The sequence below is a fragment of the Pelmatolapia mariae genome, linkage group LG20, assembly GCF_036321145.2.
Source record: "Pelmatolapia mariae isolate MD_Pm_ZW linkage group LG20, Pm_UMD_F_2, whole genome shotgun sequence".
Classification (NCBI taxonomy): domain Eukaryota; kingdom Metazoa; phylum Chordata; class Actinopteri; order Cichliformes; family Cichlidae; genus Pelmatolapia; species Pelmatolapia mariae.
Window position 1 is genome coordinate 30,272,904 of NC_086244.1, and position 26,074 is coordinate 30,298,977.

Here is a 26,074-nt window from a genome sequence, read left to right on the forward strand (position 1 = left end):
GAAGTAGCAATTGTCATTCTTGGAGTGTTGGGTGTCTAAAACTCTTCATGCATGCACGAGTGTGATGGACTGAGAGGACAGCAGAAGTTGACTGTACACGTCTAAGTGACAAAGTCATTTTAGCAAACACTTTTATGTGAGTTAACCTGGAGCAATGCATTCAATATGCATTCGCTGCATGCCACTGGTGGGAACCAAAAACTATATTAGAAACCACTGAACCTCACATGAAATCAAATGCACTCGGGTTATAAAAATGCTAATATTTATGTGTGTGCATCAGTCTCTCAGTTTCCTTACAGTGTAAGGAGTGAGGAGTAAAAGTTGATTATGTGTGTACTGGGAAGGAATTTGTGGCCTTGTTGGTGTTGTGTGCGGCATTAATCCTTCTGGTTCCTACACACATTGCAATCTGTAATGTCTGTCGGTCTATTTATGTCAATAAGTCTGCACTTCAGTCACATCTTGATTGACTGAGGTGACTTTCAGCTTTAATTCAAACCATTTTCAAACATAGTCTCACTTTTCAGAGACTTTCACACTGACATGATTTTAATTTTTAAGATTGTTTTTATTACTTGGATGAAAATCCTTTGTAGACAATGACAGTGAAATTTAGAACCCGTGAATGTCACCGACCACTGCAGCTGACTTCAGCCTTGTAGTCAAAGCTGAAATGCTTGCTCTGTTGGGTGGAGATCGGGTCATCTTGGCCTTTGAAAAATATCCAGCTTTGTTGCATTGAGAAATGTTTGCAGTTTGCTTTGGGTTGTTATCCACTTGCAGTGTAAAGTGCTGTCAGTGTGATCAGTGTTGCAGATTTAGCTTAACCTGAGCAGAGAGTATAGCCCTGCACATTTCACAACTTCTCCAGCTACTTCTATCAGCAGTCACATCATCAATAAACACTCATGACCTGGTTCCACTGGCAGCCATACCTGCGTAACATTGTCTCTGTCATGCTTGACAGATAATGTGGTATGCTTTGGATTATGATTTCTTTCTTTACGTTGCCATACTTTTCTTTTTCTCCCATTGCCTTGGTAAGTTTCTCTTGCTTCATCTATCCAAAGAATTTTTTTGATTGTTGATTTTGATAACAATATGCCTACCTCTTTTGTTTTGTTTTTTTTAGCCAAAGGAAGAATTTTTTGTCCCACTTTACTCGTCATCTGTGGTCTTTTAGGTCTATTGGTCCATGAATTTATAGATCCAGATTATAGATTTGGCTGCTGTCCCTCTGATAGCCTAATGATAGCCTCACTCAGTTGCACTGACACCTTATGACCTCATATTGAAAGCTGCAGTGAACAGTTACCAATAGCAAGTTTAGCACTTGCAACCAACCTCAGATATTTTATCTGCACAATTTACCAAGGAATAATGGGGGAACAGGGCTCATCTGTCAGTTAATTGTCCAATTAATTTTGAGCTTCTAAAACTGGAAGACTAAAAATGGCTGTAATTCCTAAACAGTTAAAGCAGTACTTCTGTGAAACCCTTTGATTCATAGCTGAAAATCTGCACTTGAATTGCAGCTTTATTGATTTAAAGTCTACTGTGGTGGTGTGCGGACTCAAGATTACCAAAACTGCGTTGTATCCAAATACTTACAGTGCAAACTGCATATCATACAAATGAATTGTTCTTTGTATTCATTGATCCTTTTACATGTTATTCATCAAGTTAAAACCGGTGGTTGCTTGTTCTTCTCCTAGATCCCTCTCCCCACCAGAGGCAGAAGCCCCCGGCTACCGAACTCTGTTACAAGACTGAAATCAGCAGTCTCATGGACTTCAATTCTCCAGATGCCTCTCTGGACAAAGGTAAGACTCTAATCAGGTGAAATATGTTTCATTTCCTGCGCTTGCTTTGCTGTTAAAGCTTTGGTGGATGTGAAAGTTCATATAGATTCGCCCAAATACACATATTCAAATATAGTGTATGTACACACATATGCAGCTGGAAATGCATTAAATCCACAAACATGTCAGGTTCAGAGTCTTGTGCACGCGAGGATTTGTAATGCAGTAAGCGCATCACTTCCTCCCCCGTCTCAGCAGTGTCGGCTTGCATTTGTCAGAAAGGAGAGTGTGTATTACTTAAACTACTAAGAACTGATTCCACCATGTTGTTTCAAGTGTACTATATATTAAGCTCTATGTGTTATATTAATAAAAAAGAGATGCTTTTCTAATCACTTAAACGAGGTCAGAAGTTCATAGTAATTATCAGTTATCAGTGCACTTAGAAGCAATTTAGAAAATGATTGTTTTACTTTTTATTAAACGGTTACCCAACTTCAGCTCATGCTTCACCGTCACCACAGTCAACCCTGTGTGTTTAGTCACTTGTGTCACCGAGAGCCATCTGGAAAAGCAGCCTATTAACTTTAAAGACTGTATTTATTCCCATGACGCTTATCTGACTGGGTGGTCAGACGGGTCTCACATTAGCGTCAGCCGCTCTCCAGACAAACACTTTTAGTAGTTTGTCTGGAGTCCGTCTCCATGTTCCAGCACTTTCATCACTAAAGCTTGGAGTCTTTTATAGAAGATCAAAGATGTTAAGTATGGCGTCAGTCCAGAAGTGTGTCTTGACTAGTGTGTCTTGTAAAGTTGCCAGTTCCAGTATGGATCTTTATTGTCATCCAGGCAGCCGCCCAGGGCCTTTATTCATTAGAGCATCCTGCTTAGGGCTTTATTTGGATGCCAGGTCTCTTGTCTCTTCCTAATAGTGTGTGCCAGTGTGGCGATGGTACTGAGTGCACTCACAAATGGTCACACAACAATCATTTTTTGCAGTTTCTTGTGCCTGATTACAACTGTAAGGTACTTTTACTTTTGTATTTCTGTCATTCTTCACTGCATTCACCGACAGCTTAATAAATTATTAACACTTCAATACTGTAAACATAAAATACATGATAACATATAAACTCTGCTTTTGAGACTCAAGCGATCAGATATACTGACAGATTCAGTCATATTTTTAAACCAACACCTTTTATATGTGCGTCACTCCTACAGAGCATAAAGCAGCTGGTCCCTTAGTTCTATAGACATTTCCCGGGTGCTGTAAATGTGCAGACTCAGGAAAAAGCACGTAGGCACACCAAACCCCTGCAGTGGCCAAGGCCACGTATATCACTACAAGTTTCATCAGAATGAGAACCGGGATCTAAGAGGCTGTGCTATCAGCAAATTCATCTCCGTTCTGCAGTGAGAGAGAGAGACAGGGAAGGAGAGGGAGAGACGAATGTAAGCAGTGAGTGCTGGATCATAATGAAGACAGGTGCTGCTTCGGCACATTAAGTGGCACTGATGTCACCAGCCGGGCGAGGCTTGGTATGTGCGCCACATTAGATAGGAAGGTCAATGCGAAGGAGTCAAACAGGGCTTCCAGGGAAAACTGGCTTAAGAGGGAAGGACAGACAGGGAAGGGAGAAGTGGAGGATAAAAGAGTTGAAGAGCACTGCAAGGAGAAGGAGAAAGACTAGGTGAGGGATTACATAAGGAAACGTTATTGCAGGCATATTTTGATTAACACGAGAAAATCAACCGGTGAAGCGGGCGGAGACAGAAAAGAACAAACGATTAATAAGGCACGGGAGAATGTGAAGCTGTGCGTGTGGGGGGGTGACTGTGCAGAGTGGTCTCTGCTGAGCACTTCCATTTTTCTCATGTGCTGACACTTTCCAAAACACCTGCCCCCATCGAAGCCCTCTTACAGCCAGTGGGAGAGTGGCAGCTAAATTGCCTTCAACAACAATATCCAGGCCTCTCCACTGTAATTTACACACATCAGAAATAGCTACTCAGAAATGCTTAGACACAATTGTCCAAGAGTAGCTAGGCTTGCCATTTTAATGTGACTCATTTGCATAAGTGCAGTAACTGGACAGAGCAATATTATTATGTTACATGCTGTATGCCATGATCACAAGGTCGTGGCCAGTTTTTACATAATCCGGCTAGTATGACCAAAGAAAGGAAGGGAAATGGTAATTTAGACTTATTACTCTGGACATAATGATTATATCCCTGTAATGGAGTTTTGAGCCGTCGATCCACAGAAATGTGATCTTATGAATCCTAAGAAAATTGTGCTGCAGTTTGCACAGACAACGATCTTATCTGTGTGCTTGTGTGTCCTCTGGCCTTCCTGTTAAAAGCTACAGAGAGGTTAAAGCTGACGGAGGGAGCAGAGCAGCAGTGAGACTGTCTTCGGTCTTTGTCGCTTTCTAACGGCTTCATTAAAGGAGGCTTCTGAAAAGTAGAACTCAAAGGTCATGAAGTCTAAAAGCTGGATTTCAAAGCGTCTAGATCATACTTGTCTGCTGTGAAGGGCTTTATTTAAGCAGTCTTCAAAGGAAATACTGTTACAGGGAAAAAAAAACCCAAATATGCATATCAGTACATGTGGGTGTATGCCTACGTGTGTGCGCCAATGTGTGTGCATGGCTGGCTTGCTTTAACAAACAGCTTAAGAAGAAAATTCAGTAAAACACAAGCTTATATTAGACCATTTACCAATAAAAATCCTGTTTTGTTCTTCTTTCTACATCCCACGGAATCCAGTCAGAGGCAGGCTGTATTTGTCTAACCTGTTGTCATATTTAAATGACTGAACTGTCACCACAAAACAACATAAATTTAGTTGTAAAGCTGTGATGTTTAGTTGTTGCTAGTTCAGTTCAGTTCAGACTGAACCCTAGTACCAGAAATCCAGGTTAGCCAAATAAAGCTAATCTCATTGAGTATAGTTTCTTGGTCTGAATAATGAAGTTCTTCTCAATGACCAGCAGGGGGCGACTCCTCTGATTGCGTCCATAGAGAATAGGAATGAGGGTCATAGCTTCAGTGTTGATGTTTAAGCTGCCACCATGTAAGAAGTTATCTTAAATAGATTCAAGTTGTCAGGTGAGGCCAGCAAGCTTGGTTAGCAGCTGCAGTCATAAACTGAATGGGCGCAACACACAACACATGTTGGTTACTTAGTGCCAAGCAACGGACTGGATTACTAAACAACTAAACAAATCTGAAGCACAGACTTCTGGGTGGTCTTTACCACTCAACAAGCCATAATATTATAGATAATCCATTAAGAGGTTAAAAAAGGGATCCAACAGGAACGTTTGTGTTGGTGTTAAGTTTCCCCTCCGCCACCCTTCCCTCTAGTCACATCTGCTTTCAGAATCCAAGATGAAAATCTGCGACCAAAGACTTTATAGCAGGGCTTTTGTTGGTTACAGTACAGCCATCTGTTTTACTGTCTGAGTAATGTAATAGCTATCCCTAAAACCTTTCTGAAAACATTTTTAAGATGAGTTTAAAGAGTTCTTAAGAAAAGTGTTCAAGGAGTGTAAATTAAAACCAATTGAGTTAGCTGTGGCGCTACAAAGATTTTGATTTCTGCTCTTGCCAAATAATCAGACCGCTTATTAGTTTAATGTAAAGTATAAGAGCCACAGACAGCTTTTTAATGAGTTTCCAGTTCACACTTCAAAAGCTTATTTTGCTATGACACTAACGAATATTGTGTTTTGATTGATAAGGAAATATGAATTCATTTTAAAATGTGTCAAAAACATAACAACATGTAGATTGATGAATGGACTGATTCTTGTGTAGCACCTTTCTGCTCTACTTGAGCAGTCAAAAAGCTTTATACAAACTGCCTGAGTCACCGACACACGTACTTTTTTTCCCGACACCTTAGTGCTTTCTCTCTAACATCCACACATTCATACTCAATGTATCAGAAAGCAGGTTTTGGTTCAGTATTTTGCCCAAGGATACTTAGGTGTGTAGACTGAAGACTAGAGATTGAACCACCAACCTTCTGATTAGTAGATGACCTGGCTAGATGACTCCTGAGCTACAAACAAACCCAAATAGAAAGAAACTTAGTTTGCAGATTGTCTGTCATCACCTTGAGAAACACTCAGGTGTGCTGCGCCATCTACTCAAACCTCCAATGACCGAATCAAATGGATGTTTTAAAATTTTCATTCCAGAATTTAAACACTCTGTGCTCTTAATCAGATTATATATTGTCTGACTCCTTCTGAGATGTTTCTCTGTTTGTTTTGCAGTCTTAAAATCCACACCTACACCTCATTAGGATTTGGATTTACACCTTAGCCTAGCACTGTGCCAAGGTGATGCTAAATGTGTGTGTGTTTTGTTTAATTTCTAAATTGTACCTTGGATAATGTTTGAACAGCCAGCTGGCCACCTTCAGTCTGTCCTTCAAAACGTAGAAGAAAACAACATAATGAAGAAATAACCCTCTTCTGTTCATCAGCTTTCATATTAAGGGACAGTATGGATAGAAATTACTGTAATTTCTCAACAGTTAGAAACCATATTCTTTTAAGCTCCTGAAATCAAAGCTGATAGTCATCACTTCATCCTATGTCTGCAACATGAACTTGGTTTGGTCCCTCTATTTAAAATAACAACAGTTGTGTTGTTCAAGATAATGTGGGCCTAACTCTAGGTAGCTAGTTTAGACACAATAGGTCAATAAAAGTACTAAGGTGGAGCCGTTAGGACTTCATGCAAAAGTTTCAAGTTACAATTTTCCATTTGAATCTCTCTCCCCATTTTGTGTGCTTTGCCTGTGGTAAAAAAGAGTAAAAAGGTGAGGTGTGTGGAGAAAATTATAGGAGAGAAACAATATTGTCTTGAGGTCACACATTATAAGCACTTATGTTTCTTTGTTACAACCCCTGGGTTACAAATGTATCCAAACATTTGGGCATTTATGGGTAAATTACATAGTTTGTAGATTTTTTAAAGTGAAACCCCTGCATCAAATGGATTCAAAGTGAACATTTAGTCACGTCCACTGAATCACTGTAATGCACTATGAGGCAGGTCAAGAACTGTTGTTAAGAATCATTGATGGCAACTGCTGAGCTGATAGTCCCTCATACTTACGGTAACAACCATGGACTCCTCTACCTGACCCTACTGATTTGTACACATACCAGATGGGCTAAAATGTTTCAGCAGCTGAGTCCCCAGTTCTACTTCTTGTGGCCGGACAAATAGAAAAATGCAAGAAATAGTGCCAAAAAAGCCAGTGATACACAAAAACATATGTGCAGCAGAAGACACACATTGATTAGCTTGATTATGTTGTGGATAGTGCTGCAGTGCTGAAATTTTAAGCAGCAGAGAACAGCGCTGCAGCAGTTTTCTGCTGTACGTGAGATCATTTACCCTCTGCAGTGTTTTACAGTGGCTCAGACTGCCGTGACAACTTTATTTCTGAGACATCTCCCTCTATTACTTTTTCTATTACATTCTGCTTAGAACCGTCTTCTCTTTACTTGGTCTTCTTCACAGTTCACTACTACTTTTAACTCCATTAGTTCACACTTTGTGACTTATGGACTGATTTAATCCTGATTTATTTGAAGGTTGTTGAGAAAGACCACGGAGAGAAGGAAAAGGGAAAGTGAGAATTTATGAAGACATGGAGTCCATTAACACACGCACTGTGTGTTGTAACAAAGGCCAGTTTGGTGGCCTTTGTTGGCACCATGTTGCTGACATTACAGATCTATACTTATATACTGTGTACGCACACATACTATATGAACACACATACATGATTTGAAGTTTTTTGCTTGCTTTTCTTTGAGTTATTGTGCCAACTTAATTCACAGCACAGAGACAAAGAGACTGACTGCTCTAATTATTTTTCATTTAAAGGACTGTGCTCCGAGGTCATCACCTCCAGGCATCCAGGACATGCAGAAAAGCTTGGTTCGCATTCATAATTTCACATAAAATACAGGGAGATCATTTTATCATCAGGCAGTGGAGCAATGTGTATCACAGATAGCTAATTTTCCCCATGTTACTCAGTCCCTGAAGAGTGATTTGATGCTGTCTTAATGTAGTGTAAATAGCCAGTGAATGCCAAGTACATTCTTTTAATTAGGAAACCCAACAGAGCTGTTGATTAGCACTTTGTCTTCATAAGTGTCTGAGTTTGAGCTACAGTTGGATCTCTTACTAGTAACCTTATAGTCTTCTAGCATGTCCCAACAAATCTTAAGCAAGAATAGTATAATAAAAATGATGTATCCAACTTGCATGCCTTTGTTTTATATGGTAAAACCCAATCTAATTGCCAGGTCATTTCACATTTCAAGAACAGCAGAGCAATAATTTATTTGGTACTGCACTGAGGTCCCCCCCCCCACCCCTTCCACATGCACATGTATTTCTTTAAAATTATTGTAGAAATTTTTACAGCCAACATCTGTACACGATAAATGACTTTTCTCCAGAGCTGGAAGCTGAGTCATGTCTCATCCGTAGATTCATTACACACTAGGCAGAGGTACATGACTTCCTTTATAGCTACTTTAACTCCAGCTTTCCTCTTCACTGGCATTAAAAGGTATTGGTTACCATCCTGTGGAATGGGATTACGGCTGTACAAGAAAAATAAGTTACAGCAAGAAATCAGTGGCTTGATTCCAATTGTGTGGGACAATATAACTCAGGAGACTTCTTCCCACACATTGCTGAACATCCTTTGTGTGTTATCATGAAGTGAAATCATCCTATTAGCACATGTTCACAGTACAAAGTCTTGTATTTGATGTGGCCTCACAAAAAAATAGTGCCTCTATGTGCCCATGTTGTCAGTATTTATGCTGATTTAGTTCAGTTGAGTTCATTTTACTTTGTAACATAGGCTTCTGCCATAGATGTTAATTGACCTTGAAATATTTCCAATAGAAGTCGGGGGGTGGCAAGGTGGTGCGGTATTTAGGAGCCCTGCTCCACACCAGGAAAGTCTGGGGTTCAGATTCAGTCAGTGGGTCCTTTCTGTGTGGAGTTTGGATAGTTTCCCCATAATTGTGAGGCTTCTCTCTGGGTTCTCCTGTTTTTCAGTCCAAAAACATGTATAGCTTAGGTTAAATGGTGATTCTAAATCAGCCATAGGTTTAAATGTGAGTGCGAATGGTTGTCTGTCCCTCTGCGTTAGCCCTGCTGTAGCCTGGAGATCTGTCCAGAGTGTACCCAGAGTGACAGCTGGGATAGGCTCCAGCCCTGAATTGAATAAACAGAAGAAAATAGATTGGTGCAATAGACATCTCAGACACCTTTGTGATATTTGCTCTTTGTAGTAAAATGTACACATGGGCTTTTACAACACGTCTGTAAAGTAAGTCTTGTGATTTGCTATTGTTGAGCCCAGAACATACTTTATGGATGTCGTATAATAAAGAGCAATTCAGTAGTTATTGTTCTATATTTGTTCACATTTCACGCTGCATTGTTTTGCCATGTTTGATTTCTAATTTGAGCATAAAGTAGTTTAAGAAGGTTTTTGACAACACACCACCAGGAGGCCAGTAAGAACTCTTACAGTATGTATAAAATGTAAAGGTTTTTAAAATGCATATAAATAAATAATTCATGAGATTAACAGTGAGAAGAGAAATTTTAAATCCTTGATGTAAATTTGACTTTGAATCACCTGATATAATATGAATTTTGTGCAAAGAGTGGCATACAGAAACTGCTGATTTATTGCTAATTACTATGTGGAATGAAGGGGAAATAACTTCAACATCCTCGTTGTTATTCTCTGATTAGTCTCTGTTCTACTGTTTTGTCTTTTTATGTGCGCTTTAATTGTAGGAATTACTTTTATAGTCATCGTCATCATTCTGCTCATTTGAAAAGGTTTTATCTTTTCCTTGCGGAAAGATGAATAAATCTTAATTAATGCATGAGCTTATCAACTTTCTTTAAAATCTCAGCTCCTTCTGTCTAACTACTAGCCCATCAGCATTTCTTCAGTCACCGCCCTGCCTCAAATATCGTGTCACTGCAAGGGTGGTTGGACAAAAGAAAAGATTACAAATGGCACGCATCTGTGTCTGCTTTAAGTCACAGTGACTTTGTACACATTCCTTGTCAACCAGAATATTAACAAGAGGCATATAAAATCAATGCAGAAGGCTTTAAAAGACTGCCTTAACAATTCAGTGTAAACACATCCAGTTTATTATATTTTAAAGTGGACTTATGTTTTAATCCAGAAATGACGACAATATCCTGTGAACATCCCACAAATTTGGTCATGAATCCAAACATTATTGTGTTGCCTAAGCTTCTACTTTACTCTGCAGAGCGCACTTAGTTTGCACTGTTCAAGTTGCTCGACAACCACAAGAAAGAAAACTCGCGTGATGTTTTTCTTGTGCAAAAGTTTCCCACAGCAGCAGTGGTTTTAATGGTGCTAAAGATCTTTTTTATGATGCTATAAGTGTTATTTTAAAAGCATTAGCTTACTCAAGCCTCGGGCGAGTCAACAGGCCTGGTTTTGTCCAGCTTGCTGGTATTGGATTGCACACAAATTAACACCCACCTGCCTGTAAGACTACACCTTGGCTTGGCTCTTTCCCTCATTGGTGCATCTCTGTGTTAGAATAATGTGGGAAAATCGTAGTCACGGCCCCTTTGAGCTCCTCCTTCCTACCTAGTTAACTATTTGAGCCAAGTGGGAGGAGCCTAATGCACTGTATCATTGAAGTCATGGGAGTAGCCTTGAACAGGTACACTTACAGGGGAAAGACAGAGGAATAACTCCTGGATTTATTTCCTGGTGTCAACTGAGCCTGACTTTAGGGGATGAAAATTAAAGAATGACAGGGTTTGAGTTTGGGAAGCTGAAGAAACAGTAATTTTAGGATTTGGTCTGTCCTGAAAGTCTCCAGGACGCACGTCAGATCCTGGAGTCCTCTGGTGAACTCCCCTCGGGGGAGGGGATGAAATCAGACAGGGAGCAAGGAAAGTCTGGTGAGTGAATGGAACAAGTGCAGCAGCCACAGTTAGACTGGAGTATGAAGTGCGCTCAGTCATTCAAAGGTCTTACACTGAAAAGACAGTGTTTCTTTGTGTTTGTCCTGCTTGACGAAATTTGCCAGATCGCGGGAGATTTGTGGTGCTGTTTAACCTGAAAGCACATCGTGCTGACATGTCGCCTGGTGCCATACGTAGTCAGTCACCTGTTTTAGTGTTAAGCCGTTGGGAGACTTTAACCTGAGATGACCTCAGAGTAGCTGCTATTGTTTGAGTTTGGGAACAGACATCCTGTTTTACTTTTCCTAGCCGACTTGCATGGAATAAACTTGAAGAGACTATATTCAACCTGAAATCAAAAGTTTAAAAATATGACAGTGATTCACACTATTATATTAGTGTGGATGGCTCAGAACAGGGTGTGACTGAGGCTTTGCTACTCGCGGATAACTAGATAACAGTCTTGGAAGTTTGGGGAGCTTCACATAACCTTCTTTTCCATGTAAACAAGGCAGTGTGTTGTGTTTCTAATGTAAACGCTGCGGTCTCAGATTCTTAGCTGCCACTTTACTCTGAATACACATCTTTCATTAACACAGGAAATTTTCGCCGCGTCAGCGAGGACGGTTTCTGACTATTTTAACTGAAGAGTATTGAATTACCTTACATCTGAAAAATGCTGCAACTGTGGGAAGAACTATAGATGTTTTCCCCCTCTTGTTTTGCTTCCAAATACCTGCATTGCATCTCTATACTGGTAGCTGAGCGGCTTTTCAACCTTGGACTAAAGATATCCCAAGCACAGAGGTAAAAGTTTTTTACCTCTGTGTTTTTTACCTCGTTTTTGTATATTTTTCCTGTATATTTTTCAAGCGTGTCATGTAAATCTTCTTAACCTCAAGGTGCGGTTGTGACACAAGAGGTGCATTTAGACTAAAAGCAAACACCTGGAGGATATGGAAGGCCGTCTTTGCCCAACCCTTACTATCGCAGGTGTGGTTATGTATTTGCAATTGTGCTCAGTTACTCACCTTTCCGTCTCAAATTTCTCCAGCGTCCCCTGTGATTACCACGTAGGTAATTTGCGGCCGGTTTTTGTAAATTGGAATTGGACAGCATTAGTCATGCAGCCGTTACTACTTGTAACCATAGCAGCAGATTATGTATGGTCGTAGCTGTTGATAATTTTTATAGCAGCACAATCTTCTGGTTTTGATCTTCTCGCCACATCAAACCTCTGTTCTTTACCTCTGCCAGCACTCGACCATCAACACCCCCAATCATTGCCGATTACACCGCTCATTTATGTCTCACAGTTGTCAGCCAGAGAGAAAACAGTGCTTCAGAGGAGTGACATGATTGGTCTTAACCCCATAGATGGATACTCTCTGTAAAGCAAGCTGTAAAACAGGACAGGCTGTTGCTGTCTGACTAACCTGACACTCAGTAAGGATCAGGTGAGCTCTGTTTGTGTGCTGATGCCTGTATGTGCCTCCAAAGGCTTGCACACGTCCATTTATGCGTTTATGTCAATCAGTGCATTATGCCTGGGAGCCTGCATGTATTTTCAGTCAGCTCATTTTGACAGCGTAATTGTAGCTGATTTCGGTCCTAGTTATTTCAGCGCCTGTGCTGCAGGTGAGTGCAGCAAGCGGCTCTCGCATGTACCAGCCAGTTTCTTCCCGTTGTGGCAGACAGATGACAATTTGGAACAAGTTACAGATAATCAGCTGCCTGTTGGAATCAAGTCAGGGATAATGGTAAAGAAAGTATAATAATCATGCGCCTTGGTAAGTCCGATTTGCCGCTATCTTAGAGCGAGAGGTAATTTTGTTTTTCAATGAGGCAGTCTGATTGGGGCTTTTATTATCTTGCATTTATTTCTCTGTTTGAACACCTTGGTGCCTAATCACATTTACTCCACAGCATTAAAAAAAACCTGAAATTAATTTGGCCGCTTGTTTTGTCACTGTCACAAATCAAATTGGTCCCTCTGTTGGGTGCTGTTTTCAGACACTGTCCATTCCTCCACAGCTCATCAAATATACATGGATGGATGACAGAACTTGCTCTCAGTAAGTCACTGAAAAGGTGCCACACATTTGCAGTGACAGTCTTTTCAATCTCGTGGCTTTGTTTGCAGAAGCTGTCAGCTGAGGCGCTAGTCAGTTTGAAAACTGAATAAATGCAACTCCATAACCATTAGCTACATATTTCCCTCCCAGTATCTTATCAACTGGGATTGTTTTGGTGGCTCCATATCCTAATTTGGCTACCAAATCATCATTGTCATCTTGGCGTGACATTTCTAGATGGCTGTTTTTATTTTTGTCACTTTGTTTGTTTATTGGTGTGTGTGCGCGCGTGTGTGTGTGTGTGTGTGTGTGTGTATGTGTGTGTGTGTGTGTGTGTGTATGTGTGTGTGTGTGTGCGTCTGTTAAAATTATAGATTGCTGGTTTTCATCACAATGGCAACCTGATGCAGGTACTCTGACTTTGTGTGTGTATGCGTGTGTGTGTGCTTGTAGACTCAACAGTTTGATGAAATATCCATGGTGACACAGTGTCTGGCCTCTCACATGGCCCAGACTATTAATAAGAATAGTGTGAGCCTTTGGGACCAAAGGTCATTTTTAACAATATGCGCACAAACACACATGCATGCGCTTCACACCTGCTTTGTCATAATAACAGCCAGACACCTCTTAGCTACCTGTCTCAGTTCATTTGTCCACCTAGTCATTAGGAGGAATCATTTTCTTCTGAATGCTTACCTAAAAAAAACCCAACAATATATCTCCAAAAAATGTATTCCTCCTGTGTCATTAGAATCTGATGTGTTATTATCTATCTAGCTATCCCACTCATGCACAAAATTAATTCTTAATTTGTTTGCTGTGTGTTTAGCAGCAACACCCAGGGGAAAATAAAGTTCAATAGCACAGTGTTCATTCACAATGTGCAATAATATAATTGAACCAAAAGGAAGATAGTTGTAATAGATGTTAGAACACAAGTTAATTGTTGATAGAGACTTTTTCATATCATGACATTATGAATGGCATGTTTTTACATTTTATAATACCAGCACAGCTCATCAAGCATAAACATGACAGTTATTATTGCCTGGCCCGGTGTAACTAATTAACATTCTCATCGTGTCTGGTGTAAGCTGTCCAAGAATAAAACCACAAACAGTAGTGTATATCTAGCACAGCCACCTTAACAAAGCACCAATTCATTATATGCCACCTTAGATAGCAGTGTACACCTAATTAGTTATCCCCATGAATAAGCAAATAGTGCACATTTCTGCAATTACAGTAACTTAGACTTGGCTCTGGTTGGACTCAGCAGCATTTATTTACTGCGCGATTGCCTACTAATACAAAATGCTGGAGGACGATAAATAGTCTAATAAGGAATTTGTGGCAGGAGGATAGTTGCTAGCTTGCACTTTGTCATTTCTGCACGTTTGTGAAAGGATATACATTTTTGCACATTAGCAATCTTGGACTCCTCCAGTCGCTCCATCAGTTCAGGCTCTTACCAAGTAATCTAATCGTCTGTCCCTGTTGACCTAAGCCATCTTTTTTTCACGTTTCATGGAAATTCTGCTCTTAATTTGAAAAATTTAAAAAAACAAATCAAAGAGCTCTCACATATATCTGTCCATCTGCAGTTTCTGAAGGATGATAATCTCACTGTTTGGGTTTTTAACTTAGATGACTGCAGCCTTTGAAACAAACCCATGGATTACTATCACTTTAGCGCGAGTACAGACTGTGAAAATAAGAGGGCTGCTTATGTAACTGTGTTAAAGGGCACCAAAATAAAGACGGTTTTAAATCTCCCCTGCCAAAGCCCCTCAAAGAAAACTGAGAGAATATGCATCTTTTTTCTTTTAGACACAGTTACAGTGTAGTAGCTTCATATGCCAAAGTGACTGTATTTGCATTTTTGCGGCTTTCTTAAAACTGTGGCCGGTACCATCCACAGAGACGATTTTAAACCAGCGGACGCAGATTGTGGTGGAATGCGGCTGAGATTACTGCCTATCTTTCTCTCTGATCATTTTTTTTCTAACCCCTCACTCTCACACAAGTTCAGCCCCCATTACTCCAAGGACTTGAAGCATGAAATGGGCTTGCCAGCATGTGGATGTCAGATTCTTGGATGTTGAAGCAGAGACTACTTGATCGACACTGGTGGAATGAAAGGCAGGAAGCCACGCAGTGAACGACATTGTCATTTAAATGCATTTGAGTTGAATTAACAGTGACAACCTGGAATTCTGCGGCGAACGGGTCGTAGTTTGTTTAGTGAAAGCAATCGATTGTGCACGGTGAACCCTCATAGGGGTTGAAACATTCTCATTTAGCACTCACTCATTAAAAAATCAGATATTTTCATACTTTGCGAGGCTAAAGATGGCGGGGAGTGGAGGCTTAAGCTTCCATGCTGGTGTGGTTGTCAATAAATAGCAACCCCTATTCCCTTATGTCTTATCCTGAATACCAATCTTTCTTCATCATTGTCTCAGTTAATATATAATATTAGAGTTTGAATTCTATGATGGAGTGCCCCAAGGCAAGGTGTGATTTTTTATTTTTTTATTTTTTTCCCTTTCATTTTCATCAGCCGTGACCCTGTCATCTCCTCAGGCAACGCAGGGAGATTGTTCAGCTCATGAGAATTGACTAGCTAATCCAGAGCAAAGCACTGCCAGACAGAGCAGACACTGCAGGCCGCCTTCATTCGTCAGACTTAGGCATTACAACCGTCATGAGCCACTGATGAATTTGCTATCAATGGTCCATAAAACTGAGTGTGTGTGTCTGTGTGTACATGTGAGACAGAGACCCACAGAGTCTTTTATTAATGACTCTAGCATCTCATTTGAGATGAAAGGCATATAAATGCGGGCAGTCTGCCCTGAGTGATGTGTGTGGGACCAGATGGGAAATGTGCACGTGTTTTCACTTGCTTGAGAAGCTGCGTGTGAAAGTGACGTATGTCACCTTTGCTGCCCTTCTGGCAGATGTTTAACACCTCATTTGTACCTGGCGATCATACTGTATTTAACACTGAAATATTAAATAAATCATGGGTGACAGCTGAAACCACATTAAAAGGAAGATTTAGTCCCCTTTCTACAGTTTATGTGTATCAGCTGATACAATTTTCCTATATATTATATACAGAGTTTCCACAATCAACTGCTGGGTTCATGTAATCATGTGATCATGTAATTTCCCAGACTTTATTAATGCAAGTGTTTCCTCTGTGTGGATGCATAAAGTGCGGACTGATTTAGGTTAGGCTTAGTTGGTGTTTACTACAGCTGGGTCCATAATGACAGATTTTTAAGTTTACCTCTGTACACCACCACAGCTGATTTTATATCAGACAATCAAGATGTGATTGAAGTTCAGACTTTGAGCTTTAATTCAAGGGGTTCAACAGAAGTATTGTTAAACCCCTTGAAATAGGAATTACAGACATTTTTATACACAGGCCCAGTTTTCAGAGGCTCAAAAGTAATTGGGTAATTGACTGCCAAGCACTTTCATGGCCAAGTGAAGCCTTTTCCCTCATTATTCCTTGACAATTGGAGCAGATAAAACAAAAGTCTGAAAATCATTTCAGATGTTTCAAATGAACAATTTGGTATGTTCTTAAAAAAAGGAATGCACTGGCCAGCTCAGCAACACCAAAGAAAAAGAAAGACCACAGAAAACAACTAAGGTGGGTCATCACCTGGACAAGAACCCTTCACACATCTAACCAAGTCAGTGACTCTTGAGAAGTAGGTGTCTCATTATCAGTCTACAATCACAAGACACCTTCATGAAACTAACTACACAGGGTTTTCAAAAAGGTCCAAACCACTTGATACACTCAAGATTAGGAACTCCAGATTAAACTTTGCCAGAAAAAAAAACATCTGAAAGAGCCCGCACAGTTCTCGAGGGAAAAACAAATTGTTTGGACAGATGAAACTAAAATTAACTTGCACCACTATGACAGGATAAGAAAAGTATGGAGAAGAAAAGGAACAGCTCATGGTCTGAAGCTGACTGACTTGTCTGAATTTTGTGGCGGTATATAGAGGAAGTATTACAAAAATAGGTGCCTTCAGATAGAAATGGATATTTGTAATGAACAAAAAGCAAAATCTCAAAAAATATGTAGCATAATATAAAACAAACTAGCATACATATATATGAACTATAAGGTTCTACTTTTCCCCAAGGACTCAGATTGTCATAGGAATGAAAGGTAAGATAATGGCTGCTTTTAAAGAGCAAACATGAATTATTATCCCACCATGCATTCGCTAATGTGTAGGGATAAGCACATATGAGTTTTTCCCGGTAAGTCTTTTTGCTGAGCTTAGATGAAACAAATGGCAATGAAGCATCCTTAACACCACTGATTGCACAGGTGTTTCAGTATCTCTCATTTCTGATTTTCTGGCTGCAGAGCGCAGCCATACATATAAGACTTGAGTGCTTTTTCCTGGAATAAAATCATTATGAGGAAATGAAACTCTGCTTGAGAAGGTGCATTAGCCTTAAGGGTATTGTGCATGTAGTTTCCTATGGAGTAACACTGCTGATCCTTATAGATTTTATAGGAGCCTAAGTGTTGCCCTGTCGCAAAGACTTTAAAGGTAACACGAACATCAAGTCTGTGGGGCTTAATTTGTCAAAAGGGTTCAAAAATATATTATTTATATAGAAAACATTAGGTAGTTGTTAACTTATTAAACATCTGAGTGGTTTTATTTCTTGCTATGATTAAGCACTTAGAAATATGTGTGACATTTGGCAAAAGTGTTGGCAGGACTGAAAAGTGTTCAAAGAGCTCCACTGCTGCCCCCAGAGCATCCACTTTGGCTTGTAATGGTGCTCACAATGCACATAGTTGTGTGCATCAGTTAGATACAAAAGAATGATTTTTATAACCTGCAAAAAAAAGCTCTCTTAATTGCATAAATGTATTTGTTTTTAAATCTATTCAAAAGAAGGTTTAAGCTTTTAACCCAGCAAAGCATCTCTGAATGGATTTTAGAGAGCGTTTGTTTGAATGCAATTATTCAAGCATAGGCTATAGCTGAGCTGCCAAGCACAAACAAATAAGAGGATGTGGGCTGTTGCCTTCCGTCACATTCTTGACCCCAGCTGCTCTTTCATTCCTTTTCTTATTTAACACATTCCTTATTTGGGTTGTTCCCTTAGTCCTGAGATAAAGTATGCTATGCTTCCAAACTACACATATACCTTTTCATCTAGGCTTACTGGCACTTTACAGCATTTTCCGGTCATACAGTATGGTATGTTCAAAAGGTTTAAAAGGATACGATTATGTTGCACTATGACTGGACTTGGGAAATGAGACATTATATTGGAGAAATCAAAGTGGGATAATAATAATGTGCTCAGTTACATAGTTAATATCAAATAAACATTCGATCTAGAATTTCCATTCTAAGTGTGACTGGTCCAATATTTATACATGGTTCTCTGCACACAATAAGTTGGAGCCATTATGTTCTGTGCGTGCTGGAGTAAAGCTGCCTGTCACAGTAACGACACCATCTTCTGTGCTGTACCGTGGGTCTGTATGTCCTCAGTCTGCAAGCTGGCTGAATGAGAATTCTATGGGAACAATTGGCCCATTAATTGATTTTGTCTCTAGTATCAGGCAAAAAAAACCGAACCCCGCCTTGTCTTTTTCTCCCATTCACTCTAAAGAGGGAAAACCAATCTAAAAATTACCCCCCTCTAGACACTTACTGTCATTCCCTATCAATTTTCAACCTCCATTGCTGTTCCAGCCAGGTCCAATCTCAGCTGCCTCGTGGCCACAGGACTCTCTGACAGATTGCTGGACCCTTTTTTCAACTTTGTTTTGTGAGGCTTGCAGTTTTGGCGCAAGTGAGAGAAATGGGAACTGCAGCATGGAAGAAGAACACAGGAAAGGAGAGTAAGCCGATGATACAAAGAAAGGAGACAGAGAAAGATGGAGATGGCCTTGTATTGACATATAATCATCAAAAGTAATCCCCTGGGAAACACTGTGTGTTCCTGTGGAAGGAGATCTACTTAGTGCAGTGGCTAAATAGTTCTTGTAGGCCCAGAAAAATAATAGAGTTCAAGACTAATTCAATTTTCAGAGGGTCTCTGTTCTACTCCAATTTTCATTTTTTTTCACCATTCATGAAGAAAGGATGATGGATTTTGTATCCCCAGAGAAGTTTTGGTGTTTTATGGTTGTTTTCCACCATACCAAACCTGTCACACCTAGGCTGCCGCATTATTTAGGAAGACGGCTTGAGACATTTTGCTTAAATCACATAAATAGGAAATGACACTGATCAAATTCATAATTCAGTGGGACCAGCTGAACGTCAGCTGATGCATTGCTGCTTTTATGCAAATGCACACACTTTAGCAGTCATTTCCATCAGCGACTGGGGATGGAGATTTTATTTACTGTTTCAATGAATCACAATAACTAGAGGCGAGTACGTTCAGGGAGTCTGAACACAATGACTGCAGAGATGGAGGGAGGTCAATAAATGCGCATATTCCTTCACCATTCGAGTGAGAGACAAAGATCGGTCGTCATTAGCCTCGGACTAATCCCTATGGCTCTTCACAGTTGCATAAGGCTTAAGTCAGAGATACACTTTAAGCTGTTACTATTTAAAGAATTTCTGTTTACAATTTTGGCTATTTCTAGGTAGAGATGGAAAACATGAAGAAAAAAAAATCCCAAGTTAATGCTTTTACTAGGAAAATTGAGAATGTGCCAATGAAAAAGGATTTTGGTCTTAAAATCCAGCTTTGTACATTTGTCTTCTTTAAAGAATTCAGTAAATGCTGCGTTACAAAAACCATTAAACTAAACGGTTCTCGGCACTTTATAGTTTCCTGCAATGTATCCTTCTGAGACTTGAGCGCATGTTTAGCTGCATTTTTTTAAGTCTCCAGCTATTTAGGATTAGTTGGACCTGATAAGTGTGAAAGCTAAGCATCATTGTTTAACAGAAACTAATTTTTAAAATAAAGTCACCAGTGTTTAAGAAGGCAACAAACCGCTTTATTGACCAGAATGAAGTATGAAGTGCAGATAAGTCTAAATGTTGTATCGCTATATAAGGATGAAGGGTCTCAGGAGGTTAAAGCTTTTCTTTTTTGTGAGTTTAAGCTGACTAACAACTGGCAGATAAACCTGTGCAAAAGCAGATTACATCAGTGTGTTAATCCAGTGAGTTCTATAAATGTATAATTCCGTTTTATTACACCTAGGGATATGTTTGTATAGATCATATCAGAAAAGTAAGGAGATGCCCCATGGGGTGAGAAACACGAGCATTTAGACAAACACAAGCTATAAACAGCTCAGCTGTAGGCCCAAACTTATTTGGAGAACCGAAATTGTTTAAGAATTTTCAGTGGAACTGGTGTAATCTTTAAATACAATGGCAAGTCCAGAGACTGAAACATATTCAAAATATCAGGGAGGGTAAACAACCCCAGTACAGGGCAAGAAGAAAATTTAAGAGCTGTCATAACTGATATTTACTTACATGTTCCTCTTGGTTATTCTGCTGTAAAATGTAATGTTCAAAATTGTATTTTTAATTTTGATTTAGAATGATTTAAAATGTGGTAACTCTCCCAGGGATGATACTTTAGTTCTATTATCAGAGGATTTATTTACTATGAAGTTAAAGTTCAGCTGAACAGACTCATATGATTACATGAAAACCTAATAATTTACAGTATTACTTACTCTGTTATTAGACTGATGAAGCCCATAGTTTTCAGATCTTTTTATTTTCATTGTCTTAGTGTAAACAGCAGTGAGTTTGAGTGCTTCATTTGAGTGCCTGTTGAACTATAAAAGGCTATGCAGAGATTTTCTGCTCTGTTTCAAAGGCCATAAACAGCTTTTCTTTTCAGACCGCTTGTCCATAGTCTTGCTCTCCACAGCTTTACTGCTGGTTTGACCAATGACCTATTTCAGTTGTTCCGTCTGTCACTTGAGTCTCAAATGGATTATGTTTGCAAACCATGATTGGGTGCAAACTAGACATTCCATGTTCCTAGCTTTTGACTGCCAAACGCCAAGAGGCCTCAAAGCTTGCAGGGTTTGTGCCCCGCTTAAGAACTCAAACCAGAGATAAATGGTTCCTGTTCATGACCCTTAGTGTTTGTAGACCACTCTGAATAAAAAAATGTAAGTTTGATCTGTGGGTGAACAGCATTCTTGGCAGCTTTAAAGGAGAAGAGGAAAAAAAAACACCTTCAGCCACTGAAGGAAACCGTTTTCAGCAAAAAGCTCTAAAACACCAGACGCTAAACATAGTGGAGTACAGCTATAGAAGCAGATGTGTCCTCCAGGATATTCTGGTTGGAACAAAGAAAGAAAAAAAGAGGGAAAACAGAGGAGTAAATGTTGCAGTACAGTTATCAGCTTGCCAGAAACTTAAATCAATCAGTCAAGCTGAATGATATTGTTGAGTAAATAACTGTTGGTCAGGTTTGAAATTCCTCTCAAGGAATAGATAAATGTTCATATCTTGTTACAACCTGCAAGTGGTCACTGGTGTTTTCCTGTGTGTGTGCATGCGTGCTTTTGTGTGTTTGTGTGTGTGTTTAGCTCTAAATTGAAATGGCAGTGAAGTAACAACCATGCTAACATGTAGTTTGGAAGAAGCAACCATCTTTATAATGCTGGTTAAACAGCACTTACGTAGTAACGGTGGCTGTTTGGTGAAGTGAGTAATTATGTATTACGTTTACTGTTTCAAAATTAGTTTCCTTCTCTATGTGTCTGAACTCAGGGTGCCATATAATTTATGATCTGACAAGCCGCAAATTCCCCTTGTTCAGTGTTGGTGCAATCAAAACTGGTTTACGTAATCTCGTTATCACCACTTGTCTTCTAAGCCCCGTTTGACTCAGCATTTAGCTTGCCGAGTACAGTTTTATTCATAAAGAAGTAATCAGTCACCCAGATGTAGGGTCACAAAGTCAAGCGACAGAAAACAGATGGAAATAATGTAAAAGGAAAAATAAAATGTGCCATACATCTGGTATGTTAGACTTAGATGTTAACTGTAATTGGGGAAAAAAGAAAATAAGGAGAAAAAAATTTGATTGCATTTTTAATTTTTTGCATCTGCAAATATGAGAGGGTCTTTAAGGGTCAAAGAGATGTAGATTATGTCATTAGAGAGGGTATGTGGGCTCTGCACTGCCACTCTAGTACTCTCCAATTTGTTGTAGTATAATAGTAGTATAATAACAACAACTACGACCCCTAGCTGTATGTGTGCAAATTAGCAAGAGAGTAAAATCCCAGTCGTAGAGGTAACCGACGGCCACCACTGATATATATATATATCATCTCATCCCATCTAGTTCTGAGGTTATGATTGGAATGGATTTAAGGAGTGTGTAATTCTGCCTGTTAATGAACAATGTGATCACCAGGCGGCCGTGCAGATGATCCTTCATTGAAAATGTGTAAATTACCCCTCTAGTCTTGTCTGCATGTGTGTGGTACTTTAATAAGAAATAAATAACATAATAAACACATTAACAGTGTAACATATATCTAGCTATATTTCTGCCAGCATAATACTTAAATTTATTACACATCACAGGTAAGAATATTGAAATATGACATGAAATAATAACTAAATCATAGCTTGGAAATGAGTATTTAAGATAAACGTAACCCAAAAGCAACAAGGCCACACTAGCTCCAATATGTAGTTCTACATCTCTATCCATACATAGCAACAACGGCGATATTGCTTCAACTGCACAAGGAAAGAAATATCAACATTTCCAAGTAATAAACTGGAATTTAACCATCACACAATGCCATTATAAAAATAGCAAACACAGATAAGCAGTCAAGTTGGAGAAAGTTACTATGTGACAAACACGACATAAATAGTGACGTAAACTAACGCCTGTTTATTGGTTGCCTGCACACACGATAAGCCACATGATCTGAAGTACAGTATCGGTCAAAAGTTTAAGAGCACCCAAATTCTTCCTGTTTTTTAATTGAAAATCAAGATATGCAGTGTCTCATTGTACTATGAAATGCAAGCATAGAAGAAATAACCAAAGTTTAAAAGAAATTATGGAATTCAATTAGAAACCAAATATTCTTCAGAAAGTTTTTCTCCACTCTGTTGCTGAAGTTCCCATAAATGTGCTTTCTGTCTTCCGTCCAGTTCATCCCAAACCAGCTCGATGAAGTTTAAGTCCGCAGACTGTGCTGGCCAATTCATGTTTCATGGCCAAGGGACAAACTGTTGTCTCTCAGAAACTTGTTTTGTGATTCTTTGTGGCTTTGAGTCTGCCGGATCTCTTCCTATCAGAGTTTTTTAGTGCCTTTGGATGCTGAAGGAGACTATACTTACTGACACTTTGACTTTCTTTGTGATTTCTCTGTAGGAAAGACCTAACCTTTTAAGGGTTATGATGTTCTGTATATCTTTCATTGCTACCTACCTTTTTCCTCACTATATTTATAGCAGCACACAACTATCTGCAGTACATCACTGTTTAAATAAAGCTTACGAGGGCATGGTACCACAGTGTGTTTCAACTATACTTTTATGCAGACAGAAGAGATTGTAAGTACTCAAGAAAAGTTGGGACACCTACCAGAAATTGGTAGCACCACCTTTCAAGACTTGATCAACCTGCGTTGCTGCAGAACAGCTTAAGTTGTTAATGCATTTCTTGTTCCCTGAAAACTGCCTCTTTGAATAATTCTGAAATGTACATTTTTTTTAAAGATTTGTGTAACCTTACCTTTTTTTTTTTACCTCAGGCAATCCCCCACTTACCTTTGTACCATTTCAAGCTATTCATTGGACTGAAATTCAATAAGAACTGGAAGAATTGGGGTGTTCTAAAAATTTTCACTGGTAATATACATAAAAAAAAACCCCACACAGCAAACTCTGATTACAGTTCTTCATCAGCGTTCCCTTTCCACTCCTGTTGCACATCAACTGCCAGCAGGGCAGCGTTCTGATTAGATACTCAACAGCCAATTTAGTTGATCTCAGGAGGCTGTCCTTCGTCACAGTGTTGGGAACAGAGTCACGCCAATCCAAACTCAAATAAACAACTCCGTGTTGCCAAACTGTTTTTGTGCTTACACTCCTACATACTGACAGAATCATTGTTTTTAGTTTGTATGTCTTTGTTCCTGCTTGAGAAGAGAAGTAATTAAGGCCAGAAGGTTTTTGTTGACAGTTGTGCGGCAGTGCAGCTTTGTGCGAGATATCTTCATGTGACTGTGAATGCTGCTAAGTGGGATGATGTAATTGACATGATTTGAAAACCCCAGACTTGTAATCATGTTGTTTCTGATTCAGGGTCACTACACTCCACAATGCTGTGGACTTGCTGAGGGTCACATATTTTTTTAATAAGCTTTATAAGAAAAAAGTAGCTATTTCTTTTCTATTACACAATCTATAAATCATATTAAATGCTTTTTAAAGCACTTCATTTGCCCACTGAAATCACTTCAAGAAATTAAGTATGCAGTATTTTCAAATGTATTTGTACAATATAAAAAAAGTTACTAAAGTTTTATTAAAACATTTTTTAAAAAGTATTTATTAAAATATCCCAATTATTTAAATTTACACATACATAAACACTGTAAATTGTGGGCATCACATTTTCCCTGAGATAGAAGTTGGCGCCTCTTCCAGGCAGGACCTAGAGCTGTATGGGGTCCTGAAGTGGTGAGCAGAAAAGATACGACTTATCAGGAAGCTCCCACTCTGTCATTGTAATGCGGCGCTACCCTGATCCCTTTTGCTAACCTAGAGGCTATGTGGACACTGAAAAATAGGTGATAGTCTTCGCCCCACCGCATCCTGCCCCCCACACTCAAACCCTGTCATATCTGGAGTGCTCCACTCCACACTGAGCTTGGCTCCAGAGCGCAGGGTTAGACAATAACATATCTGTTACGCTTTTTATGTTAAGCGCCCTTTTGGTGGTAACCATTGTTGTATTTTTTTAATGTCATGATGATTTATTAACTCACCAAATGTTTGATTCAAATTAGCAGTAGAATGTAGACTCAAAGTCTTTCTCATTTATACCTGTGTAAACCACTCAACCCTCCAACACTACCTACTTCTTGCTAAGTATAGTATATATAACAAATTATATTTTAACTAACATAAAAAAATGTAGCTGTAAACTCAAAGTACTGCAGGATTGCACGTGCTTATAGTTAGTTTTTTATAATGGATACACAGAAAATAATTCCAGTCATGGATTTCAGTAAGGCAAGCAAAAGGTATTCATATGTATAGGTGAATATTTTACATAATACATTAAAAACACATTGCTTAAAAATAGAAATTAAAACCTAACGGTGTAAATTTAGAGCATGACAACTCTAAGCGTAAGATAGAGAATTGTGAATGCTCAAATACAGTGCATACGCCTATACATGTTTTTAACCTCATAAAGTCAGAGTGAGAGCTATATTGTTCTTTATTTGTGTAAGGTCCATGTTGCGCTGGGAAGAAAAGAAATAAGTTTTATGTCGAGAAATATTTTTTTCAGTCTTTGCTTCTCAGTAAATCATTGTAATCTCTTAGAAAACTCAAACATACGATCATTTTAGTGAATGACGGGATTAGTGATTTGTTTACTGAACACAAAAAACAGTGTATGCACAACTTGCCTATATGCCTGTATGAACTGTTGCCCCAGCCTTCTATGTCCATAAGAGCGCTATCTCTGAGTTGAATGGTCATGAGGTGCTCCAACATGGACCCTTCTTGCTGCCAGAGTAGCACAGACATTTCTAAACTAGGAGTATATCCAGACTTCCTTGGCTAGGATTTAGTCCCAGTATGTCTCCAATTGAACGTGCCGGGGAAATCCTGGGTTGACGTGTTCATCAGATGCCACCATCAATGACCACTGCACTGCAGCTGCAATCTGCACTCAAATCTGTTGTTGAGCAATTGAGCAACAGCAGATCTGGATACTTGTTCAGTCCATACACAGATGGGTGACTGCTTGCATCATGTCCAGAGGAGGGTATACCTCATATTAAACATCTTGTTTATGCCTATATTACAATGTTGTTCCATAACATCTGTTTAAAACACTTTTTTTTCTATTTTGAGTAGTATACATAAA

General features: G+C 39.3%; 1 protein-coding gene across 2 annotated transcripts in view; it reads left to right on the forward strand.

The window, feature by feature from the left end:
* LOC134618003 (kazrin-like) overlaps positions 1–26,074 on the forward strand; it is a 174,374-nt gene that overhangs the window by 124,185 nt on the left and 24,115 nt on the right. For both annotated transcript variants that reach the window (XM_063463149.2, XM_063463148.1), the window contains exon 4: positions 1,719–1,826. In XM_063463149.2, the coding sequence (XP_063319219.1) occupies positions 1,719–1,826 (108 nt within the window). The remainder of the gene's footprint in view (positions 1–1,718; positions 1,827–26,074) is intronic.